We start from the raw sequence: 13433 nt of genomic DNA on the forward strand, positions 1-13433 counted from the left end.
TAAAAATCTTGTAAGATCAGATAGATACATACGGTGTTTCCCACTAAATTGTTCCATAGTGGGACATGTAAAACGATTAGTTCCAGTAGTCCCATGGGACTAGTGACACTAAAGAAGAAATCGTCGCAATTGTCCGTCAATAGTATAAAACAAAGTCGTTATTTTAGTCTGTTTGTGTATCCTTAAATCTTTAAAATTACGCAACGGATTTTGATGCGGTTTTTTGTAACAGGAAGAGTGATTCATGAGGAAGGTTTTTATGTATAATTTTTTCCGAATTTTGCACCCGTGCGAAGCCGCGGCGGGTCGCTAGTGTAAGATAAAATAGCTTCAGTCGTCCTCAAGGTTTTAATTATATTTTTAACAAGTTTCATCAAAATCGGTTCGGTGGATTAATAAAGAACTGGATTCGCCCTTGTTTGACCGACCGTGGAAAAATACGGGGGCCACATCACGCGGTTTTTTCCTTTGTAACTTATACGTATAATAAACTTACGAGTATCAACGCATGATACTTATTATATTATTGTAGATAATCATAAGATACTTGCGTTATTAGTCTCTTAATATATATTTAAAGAACAGTAGCCTAAAGGCCTAATTTCATCTTTTGATTTCTAGTTCTTGAAAACCAACATTTCGTAAATTCTATATATTCAGCTTCTGCACAAATTAAAAATAGCTTATCTATATAAAAAAAACTACGTGATGCCGATTGGGAAATTCAGCGATTGGAAACGTTACCCCAGCAGAATCTTGGATTCCGCCGGAATCTTAACAATGTACTAATTTTATGTACATACATAAATAATCACGTCTATATCCCTTGCGGGGTAGACAGAGCCAACAGTCTTGAAAAGACTGATAGGCCCCGTTCAGCCGTTGGGCTTTATGATGGAATTGAGATTCAAATAGTGACAGGTTGCTAGCCCATCGCCTAAAAGAAGAATCCCAAGTTTTATGTATTCATACATATTACCTTCAATCCAATACTAATTATTAATAGTTTTCATTCGGATCAGATAAACTTTTGCTTCGTAATGCACACGACCTAAGCAAATAAAGGTAAGATGATTGTTCATGGGAGCGTTGGAAGAGGAAGGCCTAGGACGAACATACTTTCAGGGATGTTCTGACAAAAGGTCAGAGTACCCTTAACCGGCGTGTTCGTAGTATTGGTAGTTGTGGGATATTTATAGGTACTTCGGTTATTTAATTTGTCCATAGAAAAATTAAAAGCGTCAAATCGTCGTAATCAAGAGGGTGGATATCGTAAAAAATGTGAAGTACCTACCTAATAATCTTAACCGATTCATTGCGGATGGCACGCCTGCCGTGCCATTACTTTCTTTTACGTGTGGCGTAGGGCGCGGGAGCCGTGTCATTTTTAAATCGATGATAACTCCTTCAAATTAGGTTTTAGGGAGATCTACCCAGAACAAAATTGTCGCTATTTTTCATCTAAATCAAGGTCGTAGCCTTCGTTTCTGGTAATTGTATGATTTTATTAAAAGCAGGTGTAACCAACCTTTTCAGATGCTTTTTGAAGGCACCCGTCTATTTACTCTTTTTCTTAAAATGTAAAAATCTTATTCCATAGTGCCCTAGTAAACGACTCATAGTATTTTTGGTACTTACATATAAGTTTGATAATTTTTCCTTTGGTAAATTCAGAGAAAAATTGATTACCGCCGAAAGTGGCCACTTTTGGCGGTAATCAATTTCCCTCGGCGGTTTTGAAAGGAAAAAATATGAAACTGCGAAAAATACTATGTGTTATTTACTATGACACTATGGGATTAGATTTTTAAAATATGATACGGAATTTATAGACGAGTGGCGCTAGTTTCGCTGCACTAGTCGTCTTAATGACTTAATGTATCATATGACAACCATACTAGTAGTATTATAAATGCGGAAGTTATCATGCTTGTAATTTTGTGAATTTGGATGTTTGTTCTCAATCACGCTGAAACGGCTGAACTGATTTGGATGAAATTCTGAACGGGAATAGTACAATCAACTTAAGCTTAGACAATGTATAAATTTGAACGCGGGCGAATTGCGGGAAAAAAGCTAGTATTTTTAATAAATATATACCTATTAAGTACTAAATCAAACTTGACAGTTTATCATTACGTAGTGTAAATAAGTTGAAATTTCTTGTGAGCAAAACCAAAACAATAATTACAGAACTAACTTAAAACCTCATTTAGTCAAGCCCACATTCCTATAAAACTATTCAAACCATTAGGACTTAAAAATAAGTTCAAAAGGTTTTGCACACCTTCATTAGAAATGTCACTTACCTTCCATTTTCAAAAATACACTTGTTATGCCACTTATAATCACTTGAAACAACGTTTCTGTATGTTCGCGTTAGATTTCGAATGTCAACTAAAAGTATGTAAGCCTAAAACATGTAAAAACTGGTTGAAATACTGTATTCTTTTCCACATGGCTGAAGACACAGGAGGCGTGTCATGTAATCGTATGGCGCTTGACCCGGCAGCCGTGTCACATAGTTTTTGTTGAACGCCATTAGTAAAAGTTTGCAAAATTAGGCATCGCAATGAATCGGTTAATACATAATGTTTCGGAAGTAATGATTATCTTCTTGTTTATCTCATTAAAGTTCTCAATTTATAATTTTATAGCTTTGACAGTGGCTCAAAATTTCATGAAGATAGGTCCAGTGTTTACCAGTGATATGGTGTCAGTATCACTTATCCAAAGTGTGTTAGAAGTACATATTACTGGGAATAATCGGTTTTTTATCCTATTTCTAAAGTGCAACTTTGTTCTTTGGAAGAAAATGACTGGGTTTTGTGACAAAAACAATCACAGGGATTGGTTTGTATCATTTAATCGCCCTAAAAATGTACATTACATGCCGACATTCTCGAAACTGTATGCAGTAATCATCAAAAGTCGAAGACAATACACACGCATAAATACGGTTAACTGGCTTAAAATATCGTCACCGGCTTTTAAAAAAAACTGCTAAAAATGATAACATGATTTCAAAACAGTCTATCAGGAATAGAAATAACTGTAGCTTTAGTTCAATGTTACGTACAACATTTTATTTGCAGATTTTCTTTATACTACATAATTAAATAAATTGCATTCTTGACGCACTGGTGTAAAACACACAATCAGTCCTTGCATCACTATGAGGGTGAGGTTTCCACACATTTGATTCCGCGGCCGTCCACTCCAGATAGTATACACTGAAACCTCATCATGTGGGATGGCAGTAGTGTTCTTAAAAGTAATTGGCTTAGAAAGCGAACAACAGCAGGAACGCCATCATAAGACAGAAGAGACCCATAGCCTCGGAAAGGGCGAAACCCAAGATGGCATATGAGAAGAGCTGCTGTTTGAGTGAGGGGTTCCTGGCATAACCGATGATGAGGGAGCCGAACACCGTTCCAATACCCGCTCCTGAAATTGTACAACACATCTTAGAATAAATCATCTAACCCTCCTAAATTTTTGGAACTTACTATTTCCTTATCTCAAAATTACAGAATATGTACTTATTTGAATTTAATCATTGGAAAGTCTGGTTTTACTACAATAACTAAAAATATATATATATATATATAATACCAAACAAATTCTTACTACTAAAAAAGTGAGTAGATGCTCACCTGACCCTCAGTCATTCAGGTCCAATAAAATCATGCAACATATCAAATCTAAAAGATGTCCACAAATGCGTAATATACACTGTACAATATCCCAATAAAAAAAATAAAAGTATGCCTAAAAAGCAAATAACATTAAGAAAGCAATCATCAAACAAAACAGGCCCATGGCTTCAGACAACGCAAATCCCAAGATGGCATATGAGAATATCTGTTGCTTTAGTGAGGGATTGCGTGCATATCCAATGATTAAGCAGCCAAACACCACTCCAATACCAATACCTGAAGGGAACACAAGCGTTGTTAGGATATGGTTAGCAAGCAAAAGGTTAGGAAATGAGAGCACCAATGAAGATGTTAAATGCTGATATTAAGATTATTGCAATTAGTTTAGTTTTTATATAAATATTCCGAGAGAGTACCCATTAAGGTTGTTAGCCTCATAAGGATTTAAGGTAATGTAAGATGTGATATTGCTATCTAAAATCTTTTTAAATTGTTCAAAATATTGCACACACATATATTTTTCTGGATATAAATTTATCCAATGAAGCAAATTATTGATTTCATGATGTGAACTTCATTGGTACTACCCTTGACAAGTGAAAACAGAACATGCAAAAGCGTGACAGTAGTTTAAATAATTAAACTGAAAACACTTTTATCTTATAAAAATAATTTAGTTTCATAGAAGTTATGCAATCAATAATGAATGTCAACTAATATCTATAAGATATGAGGTGATATGATGCAGATGAATTTTCCACATGTAGCCTCAAAACTCATTTAAATAATTTATAACTGAAGGTATGTAAGGGTAATATGAGAGCAAGTCAAAGCTTTTTGCTGCCTAAGTAAGTTAAAACAAATTGAACTGAATTGCACAAATCACGCCCAAGCCATGTGAGTATAAAATCAATAAGTTATGTAAGCGTACCGGATCCCGCTACACCGACTGTCGCTGCACCAGCACCAATGAATTTGGCAGCGGAGTCAATGTCCTTTGTGACCGATGTGGTCTGGAAGCTGCGCACTGCTGACAGCTGAGGTGCGACCGGCACAACCTGTGTCTGTGTGGGGACTGCTGCGAGTGGCCTGACAAGGGCTGTGTTGGAGAAGATCTGGAATAACCAAGCATATTGTTTATCACTTGTAACTCAGTACCATTCTTTGAGAATTAGGTTATAATCCAAAAATCAATACTTTAAAAACAGGTCAAGATATTTATAAAGGCTTGTAATGTTAACATACAATCAAATTTAAAACTTAATTTAGATTAAATTCACAAGTAACCTGTATAGATTGAACATTGATTGTGTAGTTATATAATGACCAAGTTGAAGGTTAGGAGTAGATAAAATCTCGATAATTAACTAAAAAGGATCTGGAATTCTATTACAGTATTGCTAAAATAAAAGCTTGGAGCTATGCACCGCTATCCAGTCAGGAAAGAACAAGGTCAAGTTGTTGAGATGTCTACGTCGAAGGTAAGTCCTCAAAGTATGAAAATCGCTGAAGTCCACATAGAAGAATTAGCATTAAATAACTAAAATAATAATAAAATCCAATAAGAATGTATTGTACTTACGGCAGACCTGGCTGCAGGGGCGATCAGTCTGGCGGCAGACAGCATTTTTGTGAATTTAGGTGCGGCGAGCGACAACTGAAAAAAACCGATCTTAAGTCAGTAAGGGATGCTGAAGCCTACAAAGCTAGTGGAATACTGAGGAGGGTCTGGCTCTCTTTGACAGTTTGACCGACGAACCCGCAGAACGTTACGTAATTTACGCGAATACGTAACACTGACTGAGATCATTCCGATCAATACATACAGACAGTATTACCGGCTTGGGAATTTCCGTATGGATTATTTAACGAAGTGAATTGGATTTTACTACCACAGAAATAGATTAAACGGGAGATGTGAAAATGGCCGAAGGGGTAGAATGACTGATTTTAGAAAGGTTTTCAGTGACAGCTTACGAACTCACAAATAAATAATCACACTGACACACACTTTAGACCCGTCTGTAACGTAATTATCACTTAGCAATTGATGATGGCGTATGAATTCGGCACTTTTTCACGATTAGTTTTATTCACAAATTTTACCGCACTTACCAAAGAACACCGAGAAGGAGGAGACCGGCCTTTGGAATGTTCAATTTGTGAGTAGTGAAGTGAAACAGAACACAAATCCTGGCACTCTATTGGCTGATATAGAGGAGATTTCCGCTCGGTGCAGCCAACTACCGATCAATTCTGGGCGAGTGACAGCTATAATGAATACTTTTTAACGGATAATAATTAATGTTTTGTTGATGAGCATTATAATATATTTAAAAAATTTCTTTTTTAATTTAATATCTACTCATATTTTCTTTTTTCTATTCAAATGTGTTATTTAGAGTGGTGATAAAATATGACGACAAAATTAGTACTGTTCTGTGCTTGACTAGTGTATTACCCTTGTTCGACATGGCGGTCTTCATGATAAACATCTGTAAATTTAATGGCTGTGGCATAACATTTCCAAGATTATCCGATTTAATTCAACATATTGAGGACGTTCACATAGGTAAGAATCAAAATCTCTCCTTAATAGATCTATATAATCTCTATTTTTGGCTCTTAATAATACCTATAATCCACCCTATAGTACCTCTTATCAGCGCCGGAAAGTTGTCAACATTGCATCGGATTTATGAAATAAATTCAATAATTTGCGGGAAAGTTTCTATTTGCATAACGGTGATTATTGCGGTACTATTTGCGTTAATTATTGTCAGGTACATTTTATAATTACCAATACGTACTAAAACTATTGTGAATTGTAAACAAACTAACAGCTGATCAGGCAGTAGCTAAGTTTGGGGAAGTACTTATGACCATCAGCTGATTATTTTTACAACATTTACAGATTATGATCCAGTAGTAGTAGAGAAAAAAGAGGCTTCTCAGCCAACATGCGTACCTTTGAGCTATATTTTGAGATTCTTTACGGAGGCTTCACGGCGGGAAATTCAAAATATGCCTCCAGCTCCCGACGTCCGTCGACGCCTTATATCTGCTCCCAACACTCCTTCTGTTCGCAGCAGTACACCAACTGGTACGAAATACTTATTATTTATTCTTAAGCAACATTCCTTTATCACTGACAAATCTTTTAAATACTTAGGTACATAATTTTACTGACTTTAATTCTGTGGCAGTGGCCAATTCCTCAGCTTAACAGAAATTCTTTTATAAATCTGAGGGTATAGAGAGGAAGAAACTTTTATTTATAGTAAGGAACTCAAGAAAATAATACTCCATATGTGAAGGTAAAAAAAAAGTATCTCTTTTTCTAAATGGCTGGGTTCTTGGATGTTTATTATAATAAAATATTGAATTGTTGAGTTAGTATCTCTTAACACAAGTCTCATACTTCAATACTAACTCAATCTTTGTAATTTCTCCTTTAAATATTTATTTAATTTCAGGCAGCGAAATGGATGAGGATGAAATAATGAGTCCTTCTGAAGATAGTAATGACTCTTGGACCACTGTTGAAGAGTATAGTTCAGAATACATTCTGAGATATGGTGTCAAGTATGTGTTAATGCTTAGTTACTTATCATTATATAAGGTTCATTTGAATTTTTTTAATATTGAAAGTGACGTCTATTTTCCTACATTAAAAAATGTAAAAGTACTTAAATACATAGGAAATCTAAAAAAGACTTAGAAATGGTAAGAATATTTGTGTGGCCACGTAATTGGATGCAAGAGATATGATAAGATATAGAGACATAGAGAAAAAGTAACAAATTAATCAATTTCTATTATCTTCAGAATGAATACAAATGCCTCTTCGGGAGCCTTGGGATCCGCAGCCCAAGAGAAACCGTTTGCATGTCCGGTACCTGGCTGTAAGAAGCGGTACAAAAATGTCAATGGCATTAAATACCATTCCAAAAATGGACACAAAAAGGATGGAAAGTAAGTGCATTCAATTATTTTTATTCTGTAGTTTAGTTTATTAAATTAATAACATCTTATGTTACGCCAAGATAATGTAATTTTAATGAACTATATGTCAATGTCGTTTCTGGAATTGTGTTTACTGCATAGTCTCTACAAAAATGGCGCAAAAAGATTTCTTCAGTTTTCTTATATGCACAGATTACCTAGTTGGGGTAATAAATAAGGGTAATAAAATCTATGGTTACACATGAGCTCTGATGGTGGTTACGGTTTACCTTCTTATTCTAATTAGATAAATTATGACGAAAGATATTACTTTCATAAGGTGCAGGATAAGGGCCTGTGTAAAGTTTTATACTCATACTAATAAATAATACTAGTGAAGGCCTCATATAAGGATGAATAATTTTCCCATTCAAACAAACAGACAAACAAACTTTTCAGCTTTATTATATTAGTATAGATATATATATGAATATAATAATTATTGATTTTCATAGAAAATACCCAATGCTACCGACGCCAGAACAGTACAATAAAAAGTTAATTCGGCCAAAGAAGCGTTTGACTATACAAGAATATTTCTGGAAAAAATGGGTATTCTTTGTAGATAAATAATTAATGTTACATCACCATTAAATTTTAGTTCCGGGTCAATAAATTTCCGTTACGAATTGGTAGAAATCATTAATTTATTAAGTGTTTAAAGTCATTAAAGTAATGAAATTTGTAGTAGATAAGTATCATTATAACATTAGTGGAGTACTTACCTAATTCTATAGCCCTTAAATTACATATAATGGTTTATATGACCACCCTATAAAAAAGAGCATCAATAGCTTATTTGGTCAACGAATTGTGCGCACCCTGGTTTCAAATTTCCTAAACCTTTTTAAGCCTTCTAATCTGGTATAGGCCAACAGTTTATTGAGCCTTTGGACACTACAGATTAGGGTGTTTGATACTAGGGATGTTACATGATGCATCATTTTAAAAATTCGCAGCAACATTTGCATTCGCATCCTACGATGCAAATGTTTTGCGAATGCGAATCTGTGCAAGTCGGTGATTGCTAGAAGGCGTGGCATTAACCGTTATTAAAATTTGACTACTTATCTGAAGTATCATTTGTTATTATAATGATTTACCTACATATTCGCATTCCCACATTAGCAATGTCGAAAATATGATTTTCGTAACATCCCTAATTCAGACCTTTAAATATCCAACTGGTAACAACCGGACGAAGTATAGTTTAAACAAATTATACTTAGTTTTGTTTTTCGTTGTTGCCGTTGATAAGGCAGAAGTGAAGACTTTTGTGTAGTATTTGATATAATGTTTAAATTTTCGTATTTGTATAGCAAGTAGTTGATTTGTACTCGGCCTTAAGTACGAGTTTGAAAATAGGAATTTATTAGCCTTAGTGGAAGTAAGTAGAAGTAATTTTTAATATTAACTAATATAACGCCGGGAATTTATTCATTAGGTATGTTTTTAAAATTTCCAGGGTAAAAAAGGCTTACAAATGCCAATGCGGCAAAAGTTACAAAACGGCACAAGGTCTTAAGAGCCACTCTATATCCCAGCACATTGCCAGCAGCCAGCCGGCCGCCTCGCCGCCGCGCCAGCCCGGGCTGGTGGTGACCGCGTCCCCCGCCGCGCGCCCCGTCGCCATCATCGACGGCGTCGACGGCAACAAACTAGTCCGCATATACGACAGCCTCAAAACCAAAGACCTACCCACGTTCACCATACCGAAGCATAACCTCACTAGTCTTAACATAGTTAGCGCCAATCAAACACGCCATTCGGGCCTCTTGACTCCCAACTCCACGCCTGGGTCCAGCCCAATCGAAAAGATGAAGTTTACTCCTAAGGTAACAGTCCAAAACGCCCAGCCTCTCACGCCGCTTACGCCATCTTACGGTAGAGAATCTAATTAGCTTGTAAGCGTCGCTGCAGAGGCCATCGAAACGAATTTAAACTCATTAGTCTAGAACGTGCGGTTCCTAAAATAATATCTTTTATTTTAAATGTAACGTCTGTTATTAATCTTTTATATTTTATCTTATATGAAGGTGTTATGCTATCTATTTCTTCATTCAGTTCATTGCACAAGTCATTTCAACGTCCACCTTCACATAACGAAGAACTGATGTTTTATTTTGTTCATGAGAAAAGTTTATTTGTTTGTTTCCTTTTTGTATGGTATTTTATATGAATAGTTTTATAAGCGAATACTTGTTGATTTTTAATTGGTCTCTTCTATTAAAAGTGCTGGATTTCTTTTAATTAAGAGAGAAATATGGTAAGTATGAAGGGGTTTCCTACTTTAGCGTGTTTGATATGATGCTACGATAATGCCAAAAAACGCAGCCATATGATGTGGTAATGCCAAATAATAACGATTAGTCATTAATACTCGTATTGCCAAACTGATTCATATCAACACGCATAGAGTTGAAACTGCACAGGTGACATAGAAAAAGATTATTTTCTGTTGAAATATTTTTTCTCTTTTTCAACATCTGCGTCGCGTACTTTTGTAATTGTTGTAAGTATAATCACTTACATATTATGATGACCATATGACATTTGAAGTATTTGCAAAGGGAGTAATGTAATAAGTATTTTTGATGTAGTCATTCATCTCTTTGTGCCATTGTCATTATTTATTCACATTATGTGTGTACTTAATTTTCAGGAGTATAAAATTTTCATTTAAATATAATTTAATTCCGGGATTAAATATTAGATTTTTGTAATTAAATAAGAAAACGTCAAAAATATAGCATTGGCTCTAGGTATCATTTGAGTTTAGCATAAATGACATACTCGTAAATGTGATATAATATTTAGAAAAAGTAAAAAAAAAAAATGCTTATAAGCGTAGACTTATTTAAAACGATTAGTTGTAAGGCGTATGCAATGAAAAGGTGCGTATTTTGGCGGATTTTGTTTTAGTTTTTAAATGAATAGGTGTCACACACACACTAGTCAAAACTAGATAATAATACTTTCTTGAACCTTAAAAGTCTATCCCACTCATCAAGATTGCGCCAGGGATTGGCTCGATCGGAACCTAAATAATATCATTACCTACATACATTATGAATTTCATTACAGTAGAGCTTCAGTGTCAAACCAAAAAAAGTATGTGATAGTCCTATAATGTATCGGTATATATTGGACTTCGTACGAAACGTTCCGGCTACTTCCTGGGCATGGATGAAACACATCCCGGCCTTGATATGGGGTTTGGTGGGAATACATGTAGATAATAAGGGGTGTAATTTTCGTGTATAAAAAATTTAGATTTTTACTTCGATGATTTTGACCATATTTCACACGTCTACCAAACTCGTGTAAAAACACGTATTCTCAATTCATTTGAAATTGCCTGATTAAGTAATTTTAATTTCGTGTGGTGTGTGGTTTTCTTTGTTGGTTTCGCCAAATGTGTGTTTGATTTACCAATAAGATCTAAGTTAATCTCCTCAGTAGAAATAAGTGACTAACTTCCAAAGTTAACCTCAGTTTTATAAATCCTTCAGCCTTATATTGTAATTGCAACAAACAAGAGCTTATTTGTGTATTGTATACCTTTCATGTTGTCATGTTAATAATTTAAGTTTTACTATAATGAGGGTTACAGAGTTTACTTAAAGAAACAAAACACATTTACTATAAAAATTCACATTTCCATTGTGTCTCATACTAGAATGAGAAATCACTTACAGTTGTTTTTTTTTTTAATATATATTTTTTTAAATGTAGTGGTGATATCATATGCCCTCATTATTTTAGCAACATTGGTTATAAGTCTGGCTGGATTTGCGGCAGATATCAATTCTCTAGTATCTAGTACTAATAGATATTTACTAGCTATAACTAGCATTTCACATGCTTAGACCGATTAAATAAAAATCTTGAAAAGATTTGTGATACAACATACATATTTGTTGACAGATCGGAGGGGAGGGATAAATAATGAGCCTGTTAGATGTAATGTACATTTCTAATGTAATATTAAAATTGTTCCCGATTTAAAGCTTATCAATAAGCTGTGTGCTATGACAAATTATCAAGGGTAGAAACATTGTAATTAATGCAAATTTGCAGAAAAAATGTTATACTTAATTTAAAAAGGATGAGGTGCTATAGTAACAAGGGATTTGGCAAGTAGTTTTGAGAACTAGAATTCTAGTAGATCGGTTCAGAGAAATTATATCTAACGATCATAGTTTAAAGGTGCTTAACGGGTATAAGTGTGATATTAAAACTGTACGATTAGTGTGAATACCAAAGAGAAATGTGATATGAACCGTTCGGAAGAAGCCTTTGAAAATTGTAGTATTAATGGTACGAGGAAGTTTCAAGCCGTTTATATGCACTCTATGTTCATTGTAATTCCAGCTTGTGTAGAATTAAAAATGATTACCGACCGATAATATGATCAGAATAAGGCCAAAATTTGGTGAATGGTATTTAAGTCACAAGACGATAAACAATAATAAGTAATAAAAACTGAACTTGATATGTATGATTTAAAATATAAGAAGCCTGGCTTGCTTGTAAGATTATTCAAAATAACAAATCTAGAGTGTATGTCTCTTAAATCGACATCGCTAAGTGCATATAAAATATATTATTGTACTTAATTTAACAACATTTAATAGCATACAATGTTTGTTCCTGTTGATAAGAAATTACTTAATTGCCGTCCTACCAATACGTTTTAAATTTGAATATCTTTTTTATTACTACATCTCTAATGCCTCAACTATGTCTTCGTTTCATATCTGTTTTTTTTTCATGAACGCCGCCGCTCAAGACAACGCTTGTGCTTAATGAGTGTCTCTTGAGCATATATTATATACTTAATTATCGGTGGTAATTCGAGTATTAAGGTTATTGGATTCTATTAAAAGATTTTTAATTACATTATAAAAAATGGTTATTGGACTCAAGTTATAAATATAATTATAATTACTGCGTCCCGTATTTACATAAATCTTGTGTTTAACGTGATACTCAATATATAATTAGATAAGAAACGAAATTGATTGTTAAAATGTGTAATTATTAATGAATTAGTAGATATTTCATTTAACGCTTAGAATATTTTTCATTGTTACTTTGTTTGAAATAATTTTATGCTACTGGTCATTTTATATTTATTTCATATTTGGACATGTTTATTCATTTATTTAAGACTGATTGTTGAAAATATTGAATGTTTAATTTATTACTTTTATAATATAAAGACATTGTAACGTGCTCATAATAGTTGTAATACATTTGTTATGTTAATATGCAACTGTGAGTCGTAATTTTTAGCTTTAAATCTCCGCGGCTATAACATAGCTTTCTTATGAGTGATGATTGATAATTACGTGCAAGTATTGCACACAAAAGGGATTATTATTAATATTATTTCGTTAGTTGTAAACCACATAGAAAAGACGGTCGGAGATGAACGAGTTGTGCCGATATTGTCTTGTTTGCATCCCTTTGGTTTTAAATGTCTAGAAATGATTGAATACAAAAGCATTCAAATTAATGGGGCGCTTCTTCATCCACGCCCCGACTCATATCACGTAATTTCTGTGTGATTTACGCGTCATACAGCATGTTACTGCAACTGGTGGTAAATTTTAAGTATAATTCTAGTTTAAAATATTTATTTATAAATAATAAGCAAATTATTCTAATCTATAAAGAAAAATTTAATAATCTGGCAGGCCGGGTGGGATGGGTGGGATCCTGCGCTATTTGGTTATCGCATGTAAAAAGTACTGAATAAATATT

At 34.1% G+C, this 13433-nt stretch overlaps 2 protein-coding genes across 3 annotated transcripts; one reads left to right on the forward strand and one right to left on the reverse strand.

The window, feature by feature from the left end:
* Positions 1-2850: 2850 nt before the first annotated feature.
* Positions 2851-5916, reverse strand: LOC106137705 (ATP synthase lipid-binding protein, mitochondrial). 2 transcript variants are annotated; one of them, XM_013338602.2, is made up of 4 exons: positions 5775-5916; positions 5242-5316; positions 4591-4774; positions 2851-3447 (listed from the first exon to the last, which is right to left on the reverse strand). In XM_013338602.2, the coding sequence occupies exons 2-4, from the start codon at positions 5284-5286 to the stop codon at positions 3284-3286; spliced, it is 393 nt and encodes a 130-aa protein (XP_013194056.1). In that variant the 5' UTR covers positions 5287-5316; positions 5775-5916; the 3' UTR covers positions 2851-3283. The 2 variants fall into 2 exon arrangements, with proteins under 2 accessions (XP_013194056.1, XP_013194057.1); XM_013338603.2 differs by having other exon boundaries at positions 5645-5776.
* A 118-nt stretch (positions 5917-6034) lies between these two features.
* On the forward strand, positions 6035-10557 carry LOC106137704 (juxtaposed with another zinc finger protein 1). Its single transcript, XM_013338601.2, has 5 exons — positions 6035-6231; positions 6574-6762; positions 7136-7244; positions 7488-7634; positions 9130-10557. The coding sequence occupies exons 1-5, from the start codon at positions 6132-6134 to the stop codon at positions 9563-9565; spliced, it is 981 nt and encodes a 326-aa protein (XP_013194055.1). The 5' UTR covers positions 6035-6131; the 3' UTR covers positions 9566-10557.
* The last annotated feature ends 2876 nt before the right edge of the window (positions 10558-13433 follow it).

This window comes from Amyelois transitella, chromosome 10, assembly GCF_032362555.1.
Source record: "Amyelois transitella isolate CPQ chromosome 10, ilAmyTran1.1, whole genome shotgun sequence".
In the NCBI taxonomy this organism is placed as follows: Eukaryota; Metazoa; Arthropoda; class Insecta; order Lepidoptera; family Pyralidae; genus Amyelois; species Amyelois transitella.

Excerpts from the sequence above, each read along its gene's own strand:
- LOC106137704 (XM_013338601.2), top strand. The coding sequence starts at position 6,132 with ATGGCGGTCTTCATGATAAACATCTGTAAATTTAATGGCTGTGGCATA. Across the intron at positions 6,763-7,135 it reads TCGCAGCAGTACACCAACTG|GCAGCGAAATGGATGAGGAT; the intron begins GTACGAAATACT and ends ATTTAATTTCAG. Across the intron at positions 7,245-7,487 it reads ATTCTGAGATATGGTGTCAA|AATGAATACAAATGCCTCTT; the intron begins GTATGTGTTAAT and ends TATTATCTTCAG.
- LOC106137705 (XM_013338602.2), bottom strand. The coding sequence starts at position 5,286 with ATGCTGTCTGCCGCCAGACTGATCGCCCCTGCAGCCAGGTCTGCC. Across the intron at positions 4,775-5,241 it reads CCCCTGCAGCCAGGTCTGCC|ATCTTCTCCAACACAGCCCT; the intron begins GTAAGTACAATA and ends TGGTTATTCCAG. Across the intron at positions 3,448-4,590 it reads AGTCGGTGTAGCGGGATCCG|GAGCGGGTATTGGAACGGTG; the intron begins GTACGCTTACAT and ends GTACAATTTCAG.